This window comes from Papilio machaon, chromosome Z (genome assembly GCF_912999745.1).
Source record: "Papilio machaon chromosome Z, ilPapMach1.1, whole genome shotgun sequence".
Classification (NCBI taxonomy): Eukaryota; Metazoa; Arthropoda; class Insecta; order Lepidoptera; family Papilionidae; genus Papilio; species Papilio machaon.
In genome coordinates, this window is record NC_060016.1 from 8,715,973 (window position 1) to 8,730,364 (window position 14,392).

Genomic DNA, 14,392 nt, shown 5'->3' on the forward strand with positions numbered 1-14,392 from the left:
ACCCGATCTTTGATCCCTTTAAGGCCTTACGAATACAATGTAATACAATACAACCGTCAAAGATTAGGGGGAGCTTTTCTCCTTACCCCTCCCGCCAACACGTTTAAGTCTCCCAATACTTTGTATGATGGCTGATATACTAATTTACCCATATCAGATCTGTACCTATTAGTACAGGGAAAAGTGCAAGGAGACTATAAGTATATAAGTAGATGTATAAGTTCTCAAGGTTATGTCAAGAGTTGGAAGCGAAAGGCTCAAAGAAGAAACGCGGATTTTTTTTAAACCAGGCCCAGACCAACCCGCGGTAGTAGATTCTCAGATAATGGTGATGATTAGTTCTCAAATTATTTACTGTTGTATTAGTTTATATTGCAGAACTTTTCTTGCGCAGTGTACATTCATTGCACGGAAATAGAATGATGATTAATAATGAATTCACTTGATACAAGACGTCGCTAGAATATCTCGAAATTTGCAATCAACATTAGGCGTACAAATTGGCAGGTGTTGATGTTGTATATAGATAAAAGATAACTCAACTTTATCTTTTCGGGAAAATATTTCTAAATAATAGTTATAAATATATGTCTTGTTTTAGACTGTCTTTTATAGAATAAAATCTATTACGTAACGTTTAATTGACGCATAACTTATTAAATTTAAGCAAGAAAATGTATACTCGTATTTTCTTTATATCCATTTCGATGCTTAAGAAGATTTGTTACTAATTTTATTCTGTAAAAAGACACTGTTTTTGAAGATATCAGTCTTTTAAAATAATGGTATTAAGAAACTGAAATAGGATATAGCCCAGGTTCATTAACTCACAGCTTTATTCGATAAAAAGATAAGATAGATGACTTTGACTCTAAAGCGCCAAATGAGACTTGTAAATATAAATTCAACATTTCTGTTTATTACAATTGTCCAAAAATAGTGTGGACCACCGACATCAAACTTATTTAATTTTTTTGTTTTGATTTTTATAAGTCTAACGTAGAAATTAGGATCTGTTCGAAGAAGGTTTTGTTTTCAATAAACGTATTTTCATTGAAATAAATTTTCTTGCTAAATTAATTTATGTATATAGGTATATATAATGAAAACTTTAGTTTTAATTTACTGAGCTATTAAAAAGATAATATTAACCCGAAGTATAACTTTTCTTTTTTCACAGCTTTTATTTTGTTGATTTTACGCCTTATAATTATTTATTTTTTACAATAAAACTAAATGAAAAATATTTGAAGAAACCGCTTGAAGAAAATTGATTTTTCATGTCACATATTAACGGGTGAGAAAAAACATGCACTTGACAAAATGTATGTAGGCTAAAATTGTCGCACTGAATGTTTTATATCTATGGTTTGTAAATCCGTTATTATATTATAATTGCTTACTAAACTTTGAAGGGTTTTGCCAATTTTTTGGGCAAAACAAATAATGTAGAAAGGCGACGGCGTTAAGGCGGGCGTGTCTATAAAAGGCTGAGAGGGGGGTGCGCGGGGGTGGTAACACGATCCCTGAGCTCCAGCCGGCCGGCCGCCCTGGAGCGCGGCGTCGAGCGGGCGGTGGACGGGTGGCGGCGGGCGGCGGGCGCTGGGCGGGCGGGGTGCGGCGTGCGGGCGGGAGCGGCTGCTGCGCGCGCGCTTCCCGCTCGCGCTCTCACTAGTCGAACGGTGCCCGACCGGTAACGTAGCGCCGACTGCCGATCGAGAGACGAACCAGCGACAATGTCCGCCGTGGCGAAAACCTCCAAGTACACGTACCGCAGCAGTGGCGGCGGCACCACCGACGTCAACATCGAGTACAGCACCGACCTGAGTGCTCTCTCCAGGCTGGAGGTACCGGCCCCTAACCAGTGCAGTGCTTGTGAAGTGTTTGCTTACGGACACATGATAGAGTATCTTGTATTTTTCAGGACAAGATCCGTCTCCTCCATGATGATCTGGAATCCGAAAGGGAGCTGCGTCAGAGGGTAAGGCTCGATCGACCGAAATGTGATATGTGCGGCCGCCGCGACCAAAGCTGGCGCGCCGGCGCACACGCAGGTGTGGGCGGGACAGCGCACAAGCACACCTCTATTAATACCGCCGCCCTCGATTTATCGCTTTCAATAAGCACCCTATTTGTGAAAATTTCATAATACGCCGCCCCTGAGCATCTCAACTTCTTTGGTGTCTTTAACATTTTTTTTTAATGAAAAAATAATAACTCGAAAAATATTAATAGTTAATAAAATTTTACTAATTGATTTGATTTCTTGTATAAACAAACAGGGTAAGTTAAATACGTTTTATATTCAGAGATTATACTGTTATTTAAGTAAAAAGTTTATCGATAACTTGCAAGTTAAATTTCTAAGTGAAGCTCGATTTTTTTCAAATCAATATAAAAAGCATTTTGGAACATTTACGGATAGTTACAGTAACTTTGTTTTACTCGCAGAAAAGGTACAAAAGATTGTATTTTTTTTCGTAGAGTAAGAAAAGGGAAATGTCGAGTGACATTTTAATATTAGTATGCATGTAGTGATCGCACGGCCGGTCGGTCCGCCGGGGTAGCGGTGACTCCTCGGTCGTCAGAGATCCGCGATATATTTAGGCACATAGCGAAAGCATTCTTTGAAACGACTTCTTGCTCTCCGGTCTCACTCTTGAAACTGGGCCAAATGATGCTCGTTGCCGTTGAGAATGCCACAATATTGAAATATAATAATAGACTCTGCTGTTAGTGGCGAAAATATCCGACTTAGTCACAGCTACCGTGAGATACGGATTCAGTCTTAATATAGACTGAAGTACAATACTGAAATACGTGAAGGACGTTTCCCTAAGACTTATTAATTGCATAATCTACTTTACATACGACAAAGAAGCTTTTACACAAAAATAGGTCTCTTTATGATTTTTTCTTCTTTTAAAAATGTACATCTATAACTGGAAATGGTCGTTAGTCATTTCTACAATTCATACCATCCAGTTAAATAATAATATTATAAAAATAAAACAATTTATAACTGTTGATAGATTGTTATATATTTTGCAGTGCAATATGTATAGTGTTTAGGGACCTTCAAATTACATAATTTTTTAACTTCTAACTTCTACCATTGGTATCATCGGTTTTGTCATTGTTATCTCCACTTCATTAAGATGACTGAACACTTTTTTTTGCTAACATTCTGATTATAAGTTAAACTATTTAAGTACTTTTTACTATTGTTTGACTAACATTGATGATAATTATAAAAAGTACTTAATTGTTACTTGAACATTGATTGAGAATTTTTAACATGTATATATTTTTTTGTAGATCGAGAGAGAGAAGGCAGATTTGAGCGTGCAAGTTATTCAACTTTCCGAAAGGCTGGAGGAAGCTGAAGGCGGAGCCGAGAGTCAGGTAAATGAAATCTTCTTATTAATTTTTATTGACTATGAGAAAATAATAATCATATCAAGAAATAAGGAATTCGAAAATTAACAGAAAGAAACAAATGACATGCCGGATAAAATTTTACAAATTAATCAACAATTGCCTACTGATAAACAGATGTGAACAAGAATTTGGACATAGATGAATACAAGAAAAATACAAAAGCTTTGAACGTGAATTAACCAAACAAATAAAATGAAACGTTTCGAAAGCGTCATGTAAAAAAACAGGAATTTCAGATCCTGAATGGAAATGAAGATCTATTGACGATATATTTTTATACATGTTTTGAATATTGTATCTCCTTGTTTGCTTTGCGATTTTTAATACAAGCAATTGCGATTTTTTTCAAAAGCTGTGCGGTATTGTTTGAATGTTTTTTTTTTGTTATAGGATGCAATATTTTATTGTTTTAAAAGGCAATTTTACTACAAAGTCTAGAAATTTCAATATTAGGATTAAAGTATACTTTTGACTATTATTAACAAACCTTAAGATATTGCTGCAAAATCAATAATTTGATAAAAATATAATAATATTTTCTTAAGTTATGACATAATCAAATGCGTTCCCTATAAGATATATTATGGGGGCGACATTTGAAATTATTTGTTGATGTTTCAGTTCGAGATCAACAGAAAACGTGATACTGAACTTACCAAGCTTCGCAAATTACTGGAAGATGTCCACCTGGAATCCGAGGAAACCGCCCACCTGCTTAAGAAGAAGCACCAAGAAATCGTGGTCGACTTCCAGGACCAAATCGACCAGCTTACCAAAAGCAAAGCCAGGTGAGGAAAATCGCTTTTGTTAAATATGCGTGAGTGGTTCATTTCACGTTGTGTATCACCAGTGTAGCTCTAAGTTATTGCAAAGCGAACTTTTATTATTTGCGAATAAAGATGAGCGAAATGTAAACAATTTAATGTACTGTGGAGTTTGCGAGTTTAATAAGAGATTTCTTTCTATTATTCGTCATATATATCTTTGTCTCCAGGGCCGAGAAGGAAAAATCCAAGTTCCAGGCTGAGGTTTACGAACTGTTGGCCCAAGTAGAAAATATCACCAAGGAGAAGTTCACATACTCGAAAACAGTCGAAAAGCTGGAAATCACCATTAGCGAGCTTCACATCAAGATTGAAGAACTCAACCGCACCATCGTCGACATCACTTCTCACAAGCAGCGCTTGTCTCAGGAAAATGTCGAACTTATTAAGGAAGTTCAGGATCTTAAGGTAAATTGATGATAAAAAAGTATTCGAAGTAAGAAGTTACAATGAATCCAGAAAATTTTAAAAAAAAATATTTCCAGGTTAACATTGAAAACGTTGTGTACCTCAAGAGCCAAGTTGTAAGCCAGCTCGAAGACTCCCGCCGCAGGCTTGAAGATGAAGAGAGGAGGCGTTCTCTGCTTGAGGCCAACCTGCACCAGGTAAATAAAATTCTGTGAAAAAGGGTCAACGTATTTTCAGTAAAATTTGATGAACTTTTTCACACTTTTCGCTATTTAACTCTACAGGTTGAGATTGACCTGGAATCCGTCCGCGTGCAATTGGAAGAAGAATCCGAAGCCCGCTTGGATCTGGAACGTCAATTGGTCAAAGCCAACGGTGAAGTCCAGCACTGGCGATCAAAGTTCGAGGCCGAGGCTGCTGCCAGGGCTGAGGAGATTGAAGAAATCCGCCGCAAATACTCTGCCCGCATCCAGGAACAAGAGGAACACATTGAAACTCTTATTGCCAAGATCAGCAGCATTGAGAAGCAGAAGTCTCGTTTGCAGAGCGAGGTAAATCATTCTACAAACCTATGTAAATCGGACAATATTGGATTTTCGAATAACTTACCATTGACATCATAATATGTTTTAGGTTGAAGTGCTCATTATTGATCTCGAGAAGGCCAACGGAACAGCTCGGGAGCTCCAGAAGAGAACGGAACAACTCGAGAGGGTGAACATTGAAATCAAGTCGCGCCTTGAGGAGACCGTACAGCTGTACGAACAGACTCAGCGCGACCTCCGCATCAAGCAGACTGAGATCCAACGCATCACCCACGAACTTGACAAGACCCGCGAGCAGAAGGATGCCCTTGGCCGCGAGAACAAGAAACTGGGTGGTAAGTAAAGATAATTAAAAGGTTTATAAGTTCTGAAATGACTATAAGGTTACGATCGATAACTTTAACGATTCGTCGTATAAGTTACGATGAAAAGTTTGGACTGACCGGCAAGGGGCCATTGAATTTAGTTTAGAGATATAAGCAAAAATATTAGCTGACCAACTGTTATTAGACATAGATTGCCCACCTTATTGTTACAAACAAAAATTATTTTTCCGATTTATATTTTCAATTTATCCAATAACTGCTACTGGCACTGTTGTTACTAAGTTATTATAATATATTTTTTGTTCTTTAGATGACTTGCATGACGCCCGCGCTAATATCACGGAGTTGACCCGCCGTCTTCACGAGCTCGAAATCGAGCTGCGCCGTCTTGAGAACGAGCGAGAGGAACTCACTGCCGCATACAAGGAAGCTGAAGCTGTAAGTAACGATCACATAATATATTTTTTACTCCCCATTTCCTTAAAAATCGAGTTTAGCAAGAAGAGAGCTGATATTTTTCAAGACATGATAGTATATTGCAGCAAAGAGAAAAGGAAAAAGGGCACTCCTTGTAAACTTCGAAACATTTTAAATTGAGTAAAATTAAATCAATATAGAATGGCATTACTCACACAATATGGTAGATGTTCTATAAAATGAATGTATTATATTTATTATATTTAACAGAGAAATTCTTCAAATAACGAACGGCAAAATTAATATAAATAGATTAATTAACAGCTTTAACTGTTCGCTTGTATGACAGTGCTAATAGTAATTCGCTTCAGCATTTGTTGCCGTCTTCTATTACACACAGAAGTACTTTGGCATGAGTTCAATTACGAAATAAGATCTCGAAATAATCGTTGTGACCTCTATATCTAGGAAGTAAATATCCAATAACTAATATGTAACACATCATCTATATCTCGAGTGTAAATAATTTGTAAGTAGTTGATGATTCCTCCTCCTCCTTCCTATTAGTAATTAATTATTTATAATAAAAAAAATTACATTTATTATCACATATATTATGTTACAGCTTTTAAACTGTTACAGGTTCAACTGATTTTTACTTTGGTACTTATCATGATAATAAGAGTCTATCGGTTCCCCGAAGACTATGATAATTAGGATTTTATTAGGATACTAAGTGAAAATATTCCTTTAGGTAAAATTTTGACTTTATTGCGAGCAGGGCCGCAAAGCTGAGGAGCAACGCGCGCAAAGGCTGTCCGCGGAACTTGGTCAGTTCCGTCACGAGGCCGAGCGTCGCATTCACGAGAAGGAGGAAGAAATTGAAGCTATTCGGTAAATTTACAATAACATAATAGGAAAACAAATTGTTTTCTCTTTTTTCTCAATTAAAAGACGGAACAGTTTGTTTTTATACACGTATCCCTATTATCTGAATCACATTTAGACTCTTGGATTTGGTATAGGTTTCTTTTTCATGGCTATGATACGTATTATTTCACTTTAATCTTAATATAAGAAGTCTCTGGTTCTATTTTCAAAACTTCTTTTTCAAAAATGATATACAATCAATAAAATTATAAAGCACGAGTAGCTGGCGTTCGTAAAATGTTACGTCATCGTCTACATTGTTTTATTTGGCTTGGTCAGACAAAGCTGAGTTTTTACATTTTATACTCTGGACGTAATGCATCTTTATTCATATCGGCATTGGCATAAGATCAATCTATATTTAACTCTTTCTCTGATTGGCAAGTATAATCGGAAAATACATATAATCTTTGGCACAAGCTTCCTAATAAACTTTAAGGATGGACAGTAACGATTTTCATGCGGTTCGGAGACGACTTCTTCCTTTGAATAACGCATGAATATAGTGTTGGTGTCTAATTGAAAATTAATAATCTTATTATGGCTCCAGTTCATATTCCAAATTTGAAACAATGGAGTCGTCCCCCAACTTCTATTTATGAAAACAACTACGGCTACGGGATCAACTATTATCAGCCAATGATAGACTATATTGCAGCTAAAGAACAAGGAGTATCTGCTAAGCCCCCGACTCTACCTTGGAACAACGAACGAGGTTTAGAAAAATACAGATACGATGGTCCCATCAAAACCTATTCTGAAGCAGATCTTTCAAGAATTTCAAAGGAGGTTGCTGAGAAAGCGAAGAAAGATCTCAATACTTTCAATGTTACTAAAAGATCGCCTTTTTCAGTAATTGCGACCGCAGCTGCAGCGAATGTGTCTAAACACGTAGCTACTGAAAGTGTTGTCGTCAAAACGAAAAAGAAGAGATCGGAAAGATCTAAATTAGAGAAACAAACCACATATTTCAAGGATAATGCATTTCTTGATAAGTCGTTCAGTGAAAGTGAAGTTGGGGCGAAAGTAAAAGGAAAATCAAAAGTCTATAAAGGGAAATCTGCTAAAGCTATCGCTCAAACATTGCTTAATGAGGGTTTAAATAATGTTTCTGAAGTGCAACTGAAGAATTTTGATTTACCTGTAAAATTTTACGATAATTTCGATTATTCCAAACGATCTAGACGTGTAGAAAGTAGTGATTTCGAAGCTGAATGCGCTCAAATTTCTAAAGCAATCCAGCTAGCCAAAAACCCACCGAAGGTGTGCGTCGTTAGAATTGAGACGGATATACCGTCAATTGATGAATCATACCGTCAAAGACTAACAGAACTAAAGGAAACTATAAATCAATTCGAAAATATTAACACAAGTTTTTTGATCGACCGGAGGTATTAGATAATTAAATGAACGTTTACTTTGAGGTATCGTACAGTTGTAAGTAATTAATCATTCTAATAATAAATTACTATTTTTTGTGTTTAGCAAGCAGACCAGCATTGAAATCGAGCAGTTGAACGCTCGCGTTGTTGAAGCTGAGACCAAGCTGAAGTCTGAGGTGACCCGCATCAAGAAGAAGCTGCAGATCCAGATCACCGAGCTCGAGCTGTCCCTCGATGTTGCTAACAAGACCAACATCGACCTGCAGAAGACGATCAAGAAGCAGTCTCTGCAGGTATACATTCAAAAAAGAGTTTCATTATTTGAAATTATTGTTATTTTTATTAATTATATTGAATATATTAAAAAATTATACCTTTCTATTTTATACTTAGTGCGTGTATTAAATGTAAGCTTTACGTAGTCTTGGCGTATTCTGATTAAAAATAGAGCAAGTAAATGTTTGAATTGATAAACCTTGATAGACTTAATCGCATAATTCAGTTTCAGAATAGTATAAAATAAACCTTACAATTAAAAAGAATTCCAACAAAGTAATCATTCTAATTTTCAGCTGACTGAGATTCAGTCTCACTACGATGAGGTCCAGAGGCAGCTCCAGGTGACCCTCGACCAATATGGCGTTGCCCAGCGCAGAGTACAATCCCTCACCGGCGAGATCGAGGAGATCAGAGGCAATTATGAGCAGGTATGTTGTTGCGAACCCTAAATAAGAACGCTAAATACTAAATAGTATTTGTTTACTACTTCGATGGAACTCAACAGGCCACATGTTTCCTGTATGATCCAATGCAACAAGTAGAATGAACGCATACAAAATGTAGAAGAGGATGATAGGCTGAGAACTAACTATTAATTAATTCAATATGTACCAGGCCCTTCGCGCTAAGCGCACCATCGAATTGTCGTACGAGGAAGCTCAGACCCGCATCAACGAGCTTACTGTGATCAACGTCAACCTGTCGAGCAGCAAGGCTAAGATCGAGCAGGAGCTCGCAGCGGTCGCCGCTGACTACGACGAGATTACTAAGGAACTGCGCATCGCTGACGAGAGATACCAACGCGTACAGGTGAGGAGATATGTATATATAAATTATTAGTACTAGTCTATGACCGAGGCATAATCAGGTAAAATAAGGTAGAGTTAGTTTACCTGTATATTTTATTTTCAATTCCACACTTTGTTAATTCTGGCACCTTAGTTCCATTACGTCAGTCTATTTTCGCTACGTTATTAATATTATTTTATAATAATTTCAGACTGAACTGAAGCATACCGTTGAGCATCTTCACGAGGAACAGGAGAGGATCGTCAAGATTGAAGCTATCAAGAAGTCTCTCGAAATCGAAGTTAAGGTAAAAGATGTTTAATCAAATTTTTCAGTTTCCCAAAACTTTTGCAATTGATTCTTCTTCAAAACATTACTTATTTACTACAAAAATTGTATAGTTCCACCTACAATACAACCTCATAATGATGTTGCACTGTTTGACATTTCTAGTAATTCCCTTACAGAACATTTCCGTCCGCTTGGAGGAAGTTGAAGCCAATGCCATTGTTGGTGGCAAGCGCATCATCAGCAAACTGGAGGCTCGCATTAAGGACTTGGAGCTCGAGATGGACGAAGAAAAGAGGAGACACGCTGAAACCATCAAGATCCTCCGCAAGAAGGAACGCCAAGTCAAAGAGGTCATGATTCAATGCGAAGAAGACCAGAAGAACATCGCTCTTCTCCAAGACTCTTTGGAGAAAACTACCCAGAAAGTTAACATTTACAAGAGGCAGTTGGCGGAACAGGCAAGATTTATTTTTAGTTTAACCTATATCTGTCAGTGTATTTTAATACTTGAAAAACGATGTATTAATACTGTTCTTTAAATTTCCACAGGAGGGCGTCTCCCAACAGAGCGTGACCAGAGTTCGACGATTCCAACGGGAGCTGGAGGCGGCAGAAGACCGTGCCGACGTCGCTGAGAGCAATCTGTCTCTCATCCGCGCCAAGCACCGCACCTTCGTCACTACCTCCACGGTGCCCGGCTCCCAGGTCTACCTGGTGCAGGAATCCCGCGCCCTCAGCACAGAGTGAGACACCCAAGCTCCGCCCCGCCGCACCAGCATTTCTTTTCACCAATCGTATAGGGGCGCAATTCCGGTCGGGTATAAGCCTAGTCGTTCGTTAAGTGATGTTTGAGTTACACGGTAGATGACGCTAGGAGGCATTTCTTGCCCACTAGCGCTGTCCATTGACCAAAGCCACGGTCCGGGACGCGCGCTCGGCTGAGGACTCGCCCTAATAATGCCGTGTCTCAACACTATTTCAGTCGGCAGCCGACTGCTCGTCCCTCGCCGATTTTTTCTATTGTAACTCCGAAAAACAATTAAATAAAGAACCAAAAACCGATAATGCTTTTTTTTTTCAATGTCTAATATAAGATTACTGGCGCTTTAGTATACAATGACAAGATGCACTGTATTAAGTGCAGTAGATAAAAATAAATAAAATATTTTATGTTAATTATTTATTAATTGTGCAATGAAAATTGTACGTTTATAATTGTAACTTGTAATAATTTAAAAATAAATGCTATTTATGTTAAACAAACAAAAAAACAATAAAAGTTCAAAAACAACCAGGATTTTTATTTCTTATTCATTGAATTTTAGTCTCTTTTGTTTTGCAAAGTTCTAAAATTGAAATATCTCATATACGAAATATCTTCTTAAAACATCATCATCTCCCTGGACTTATCCCACTCACCTTAAAGTTTCAGCTTATTTTTTACGGCCGGCCGCCTGCCTATCTACTTGTCGCCAACCCTACTTGGGAGGTGCATCTTAGAACATTTCAGTATGGATCAATCTAACTGAATAGTATTTAAGTTTATAAAAAATGTAATTAATTCTTACAGTTTAATAATTAAAACTTAAAAATAAAACTAAATAACTAAATCAATGAAAAAGATGATAGACAGTTCCACTTTATTCATGTACTTACATCTTACTTATATAATAACCGCGAAAGTTTGGATGGATGGATGTTTATTAGCATATATGTAGATCTAGAACGGCTAAACAAATCTGTATGAAATTTGGCCCAGAAATGTTTTACTATCCGGATAACATACTCGTATAGGCTAGTCTTCACAACACACATAGTTTTATTTTTCATGCCGATGAAATCTATGGCGATAACTTGTATTTAAATAACTAGATAAATGAAAGTTAAAGTTTAATAAACAAAGAAATATCACGTATCCTAAATAATCTAACCAAGATACCGTTACTGAATAATTTGGGTACTAGTCATATATGTGTTAAAGAGTCCTTGCACTTAGATGCAGTCAATGCAAAAGCTAGAAATTAATCAGATATCTTTATTCACTGCTAGACGTATCGATCTCCACCCGGTGTGTCCCGATCACACTGGTCACACTATTGACCGAAATTTAAATTCCTTTTTAGCCGACTTCAAAAAGATTTTTTTTTAATTTTCATCGGCCCAATAGGAAATACAAACCTCCACTGCTCCGCACAATTGTTGCACATTGATCGTCAAATAGATCGGTCACCTGTGTCCCTCAGAATTAACCTCAAATAGTGAACTCCCCCAATCGTGAACGTCGATGATCTTATAGGAGGCCCATCTATGCTGTGTTAACCTGTGTGACCGCTCTTCGAGGAGATTTTGGTCTCTTCGACCATCAGTTTATATCATTGCTACTAATACAATTCTAGCCAGGTCATTACAAATTTTTACAAAATGTTGTGAGTACTATTGCCAGTACTATGAAAATTCGATCCAAACAAACAACGAATAGAGTAAGTTAAATATATTTTTTTTTAATTGGGCAAAATTTTCTAGAATTTAAGAATCAAACAACCGGGTTACGTGACTAACTAGCATAAACACATAGTTCCGTAAAATTGGTATGTTTCAAATTCTTAGAATTATGAAAGGAAAATTGAGATTAAAAGGCAAAATTGTTTTCCGCTCCACCTTATTATTTTAGGTTAAATGTGACAATAAGCCAGTGACACCTTTTTTACAGGAACGGATAGTTTTAATTATGTTTACATATTTGTATCAGAAAACGTTGTTACTGAAGCGATTTCCTTCACTCACAGTGTGATTTCTGAATGTCACATTAAAGTTGTAAGTGCGTCAAATTTTCCAAAACTCAATTACACTATCCTTTTACAGTTTTATGTATCATGAAAAAACAAGCAATTGTTCTTGAATATGTATCTTTTGATAATATAATTTTTTTTAATCTGTAATAATCAAATCATAACGTACATATGTTCAACTTCTAATTTATCTTTCAACTCTATATCTTGCGGTAAGATTTTTGCGAAATATTGAATTGCTTTCAATATTGAAATATACATACATATAGACAGAAATATTGTAATTAGTGCTATTATTATTTGTTTGTACAAAAGACATTTACAATTCTACGGTGAAATACATACGAGTATACGATACGACCTCGTTACGTGTTCGTCACGTCAAACACACAGAGGCAGCGTGCGCGAGCGCTAGTGTCGCCTCCGCCCGCCCAGTCGCCGGCCGCCCGCCCTCAAGCGCACGCGCATCTACGTCACGACGTGCTAACTGGGTGAGTCAACCACAATTTGTAATTCAGCTTTAATTACATTAACGCCATGGTACAATTAAAATAGAAACTCGAGCGCTAGCTCATATAGTACAAGTGTCACGTGGAAAAAACGCCGGTTTTATTTCTGTACTGCATCTGTTCGATGCATGTCGTCTGGCCCGTGGAAATGTAATTAACCAAAACGGTATTTTGTATTAGCTTTTGCAGTTTTAGATTCTATGGAATGTGTTGCTTATATGTCTAATAATATTAAATGAAAGTGCAATAAACAAAAAATAAAATACTTTGAACCTATCTTGGATTACTCAAAAGGTTTGAATGAGATATAGTTAAATCAATTCTTGTGGACCTATAAAATAAAATAACTATTGCGTGTTATTTTCTTTATTTAAAACAATAGTATTTTAGTTAAAGTTGATACATAATTCAGTTGATGTAACCATATAAGTATAACTATTATTCAATTTTATTTACTTTGTATTTAACGCTAAAGCCTTCTACTGTATCAGTTAACCATTCCAATTAAAAAATATTGCAACATCTTTGTTGGAGACAACTTTCAGTTATACACAAAAAATTAATATATATCACAATACTGAAACACATTTAGATAGTGTTGTTTGAAACGAATTTATTTATGAACTAATGATTTTCTTACGCATATTTTCATGCAAAATCAATTGCATTCTATAATAATATTACTAATATTGTAATTATTTTTACAAAAACAAGTGCAGTTACACGATATAATATTTTTAGATGCGGTTCGAACTTGATTTTGTATCAAATAACAAAGATACATAGCTCCAGATACATTTCAATCTTATATCAAATATAGTTCAAGATTAGAAATAAATTCGGAATATTTATCGACCTAAAAATGGTACATTGAACTTAATCTATTAGGACAACATAATAAACGTCCAAAGTCAGTTACTTATAATCTTCAATAGTTTACTCAAAAAAAGTTTGGATACTAGATTTAAATTAAGTTAGATTTAATCAAGGTGGCCGTTTGCTCGTTTGCCACCTTGTGCTATAAAAAAAAAAGTAAAGTTCATACTACATTGTGATAATTAGGTTTTCAGGTTACACAATACGAAGGGGAAATGTAAATAAACAAAATGTTTCAACGCTAGATTAACCTTGGTGTGTAACACAGATTGTAGTAATGTTTTATAAAATAGTGTATTCGTGTATTGCTGATAATTACGCATAAATATTACCTACACTTTTTAATAAACATGAGAATTCAATCGTATAAAAGTGACAATGTGTTCTTCTGACATGGTTTTCGACCTCTATAACCCAAGTGATATATGAACATTTGTTTTCTACTCGATTTTTGTGGTTCAAATTTCATTATTTTCAGGATGATTCCTAAAAGTTTATTTATCGACAGCAATAATTGTACCTTTTAGGTTAAATAATTGATTTTAACAATATTGACATTATTATATAATTACATTGGCTTTGTAAC

The 14,392-nt window shown here is 36.1% G+C and overlaps 2 protein-coding genes across 3 annotated transcripts in view; both read left to right on the forward strand.

Moving 5' to 3' along the window:
• The first annotated feature begins 1,659 nt into the window (after positions 1-1,659).
• Positions 1,660-10,697, forward strand: LOC106717241 (paramyosin, long form). Its single transcript, XM_014511002.2, has 16 exons — positions 1,660-1,847; positions 1,925-1,981; positions 3,319-3,405; positions 4,063-4,229; positions 4,436-4,673; positions 4,751-4,870; positions 4,958-5,224; positions 5,307-5,553; positions 5,855-5,982; positions 6,743-6,855; positions 8,377-8,566; positions 8,846-8,980; positions 9,168-9,362; positions 9,553-9,648; positions 9,809-10,090; positions 10,182-10,697. The coding sequence occupies exons 1-16, from the start codon at positions 1,737-1,739 to the stop codon at positions 10,377-10,379; spliced, it is 2,631 nt and encodes an 876-aa protein (XP_014366488.2). The 5' UTR covers positions 1,660-1,736; the 3' UTR covers positions 10,380-10,697.
• A 2,132-nt stretch (positions 10,698-12,829) lies between these two features.
• LOC106717236 overlaps positions 12,830-14,392 on the forward strand; it is a 50,364-nt gene continuing 48,801 nt past the window's right edge. For both annotated transcript variants that reach the window (XM_045686278.1, XM_014510993.2), the window contains exon 1: positions 12,830-12,912. The gene's annotated coding sequence lies outside the window, so the exon portion shown is untranslated. The remainder of the gene's footprint in view (positions 12,913-14,392) is intronic.

Bases quoted from the DNA above. Each gene is read 5' to 3' on its own strand.
- LOC106717241 (XM_014511002.2), top strand. From the start codon at position 1,737: ATGTCCGCCGTGGCGAAAACCTCCAAGTACACGTACCGCAGCAGTGGC. The intron at 4,674-4,750 runs GTAAATTGATGA...AAATATTTCCAG, and splicing joins AGGAAGTTCAGGATCTTAAG to GTTAACATTGAAAACGTTGT. The intron at 5,983-6,742 runs GTAAGTAACGAT...TATTGCGAGCAG, and splicing joins CATACAAGGAAGCTGAAGCT to GGCCGCAAAGCTGAGGAGCA.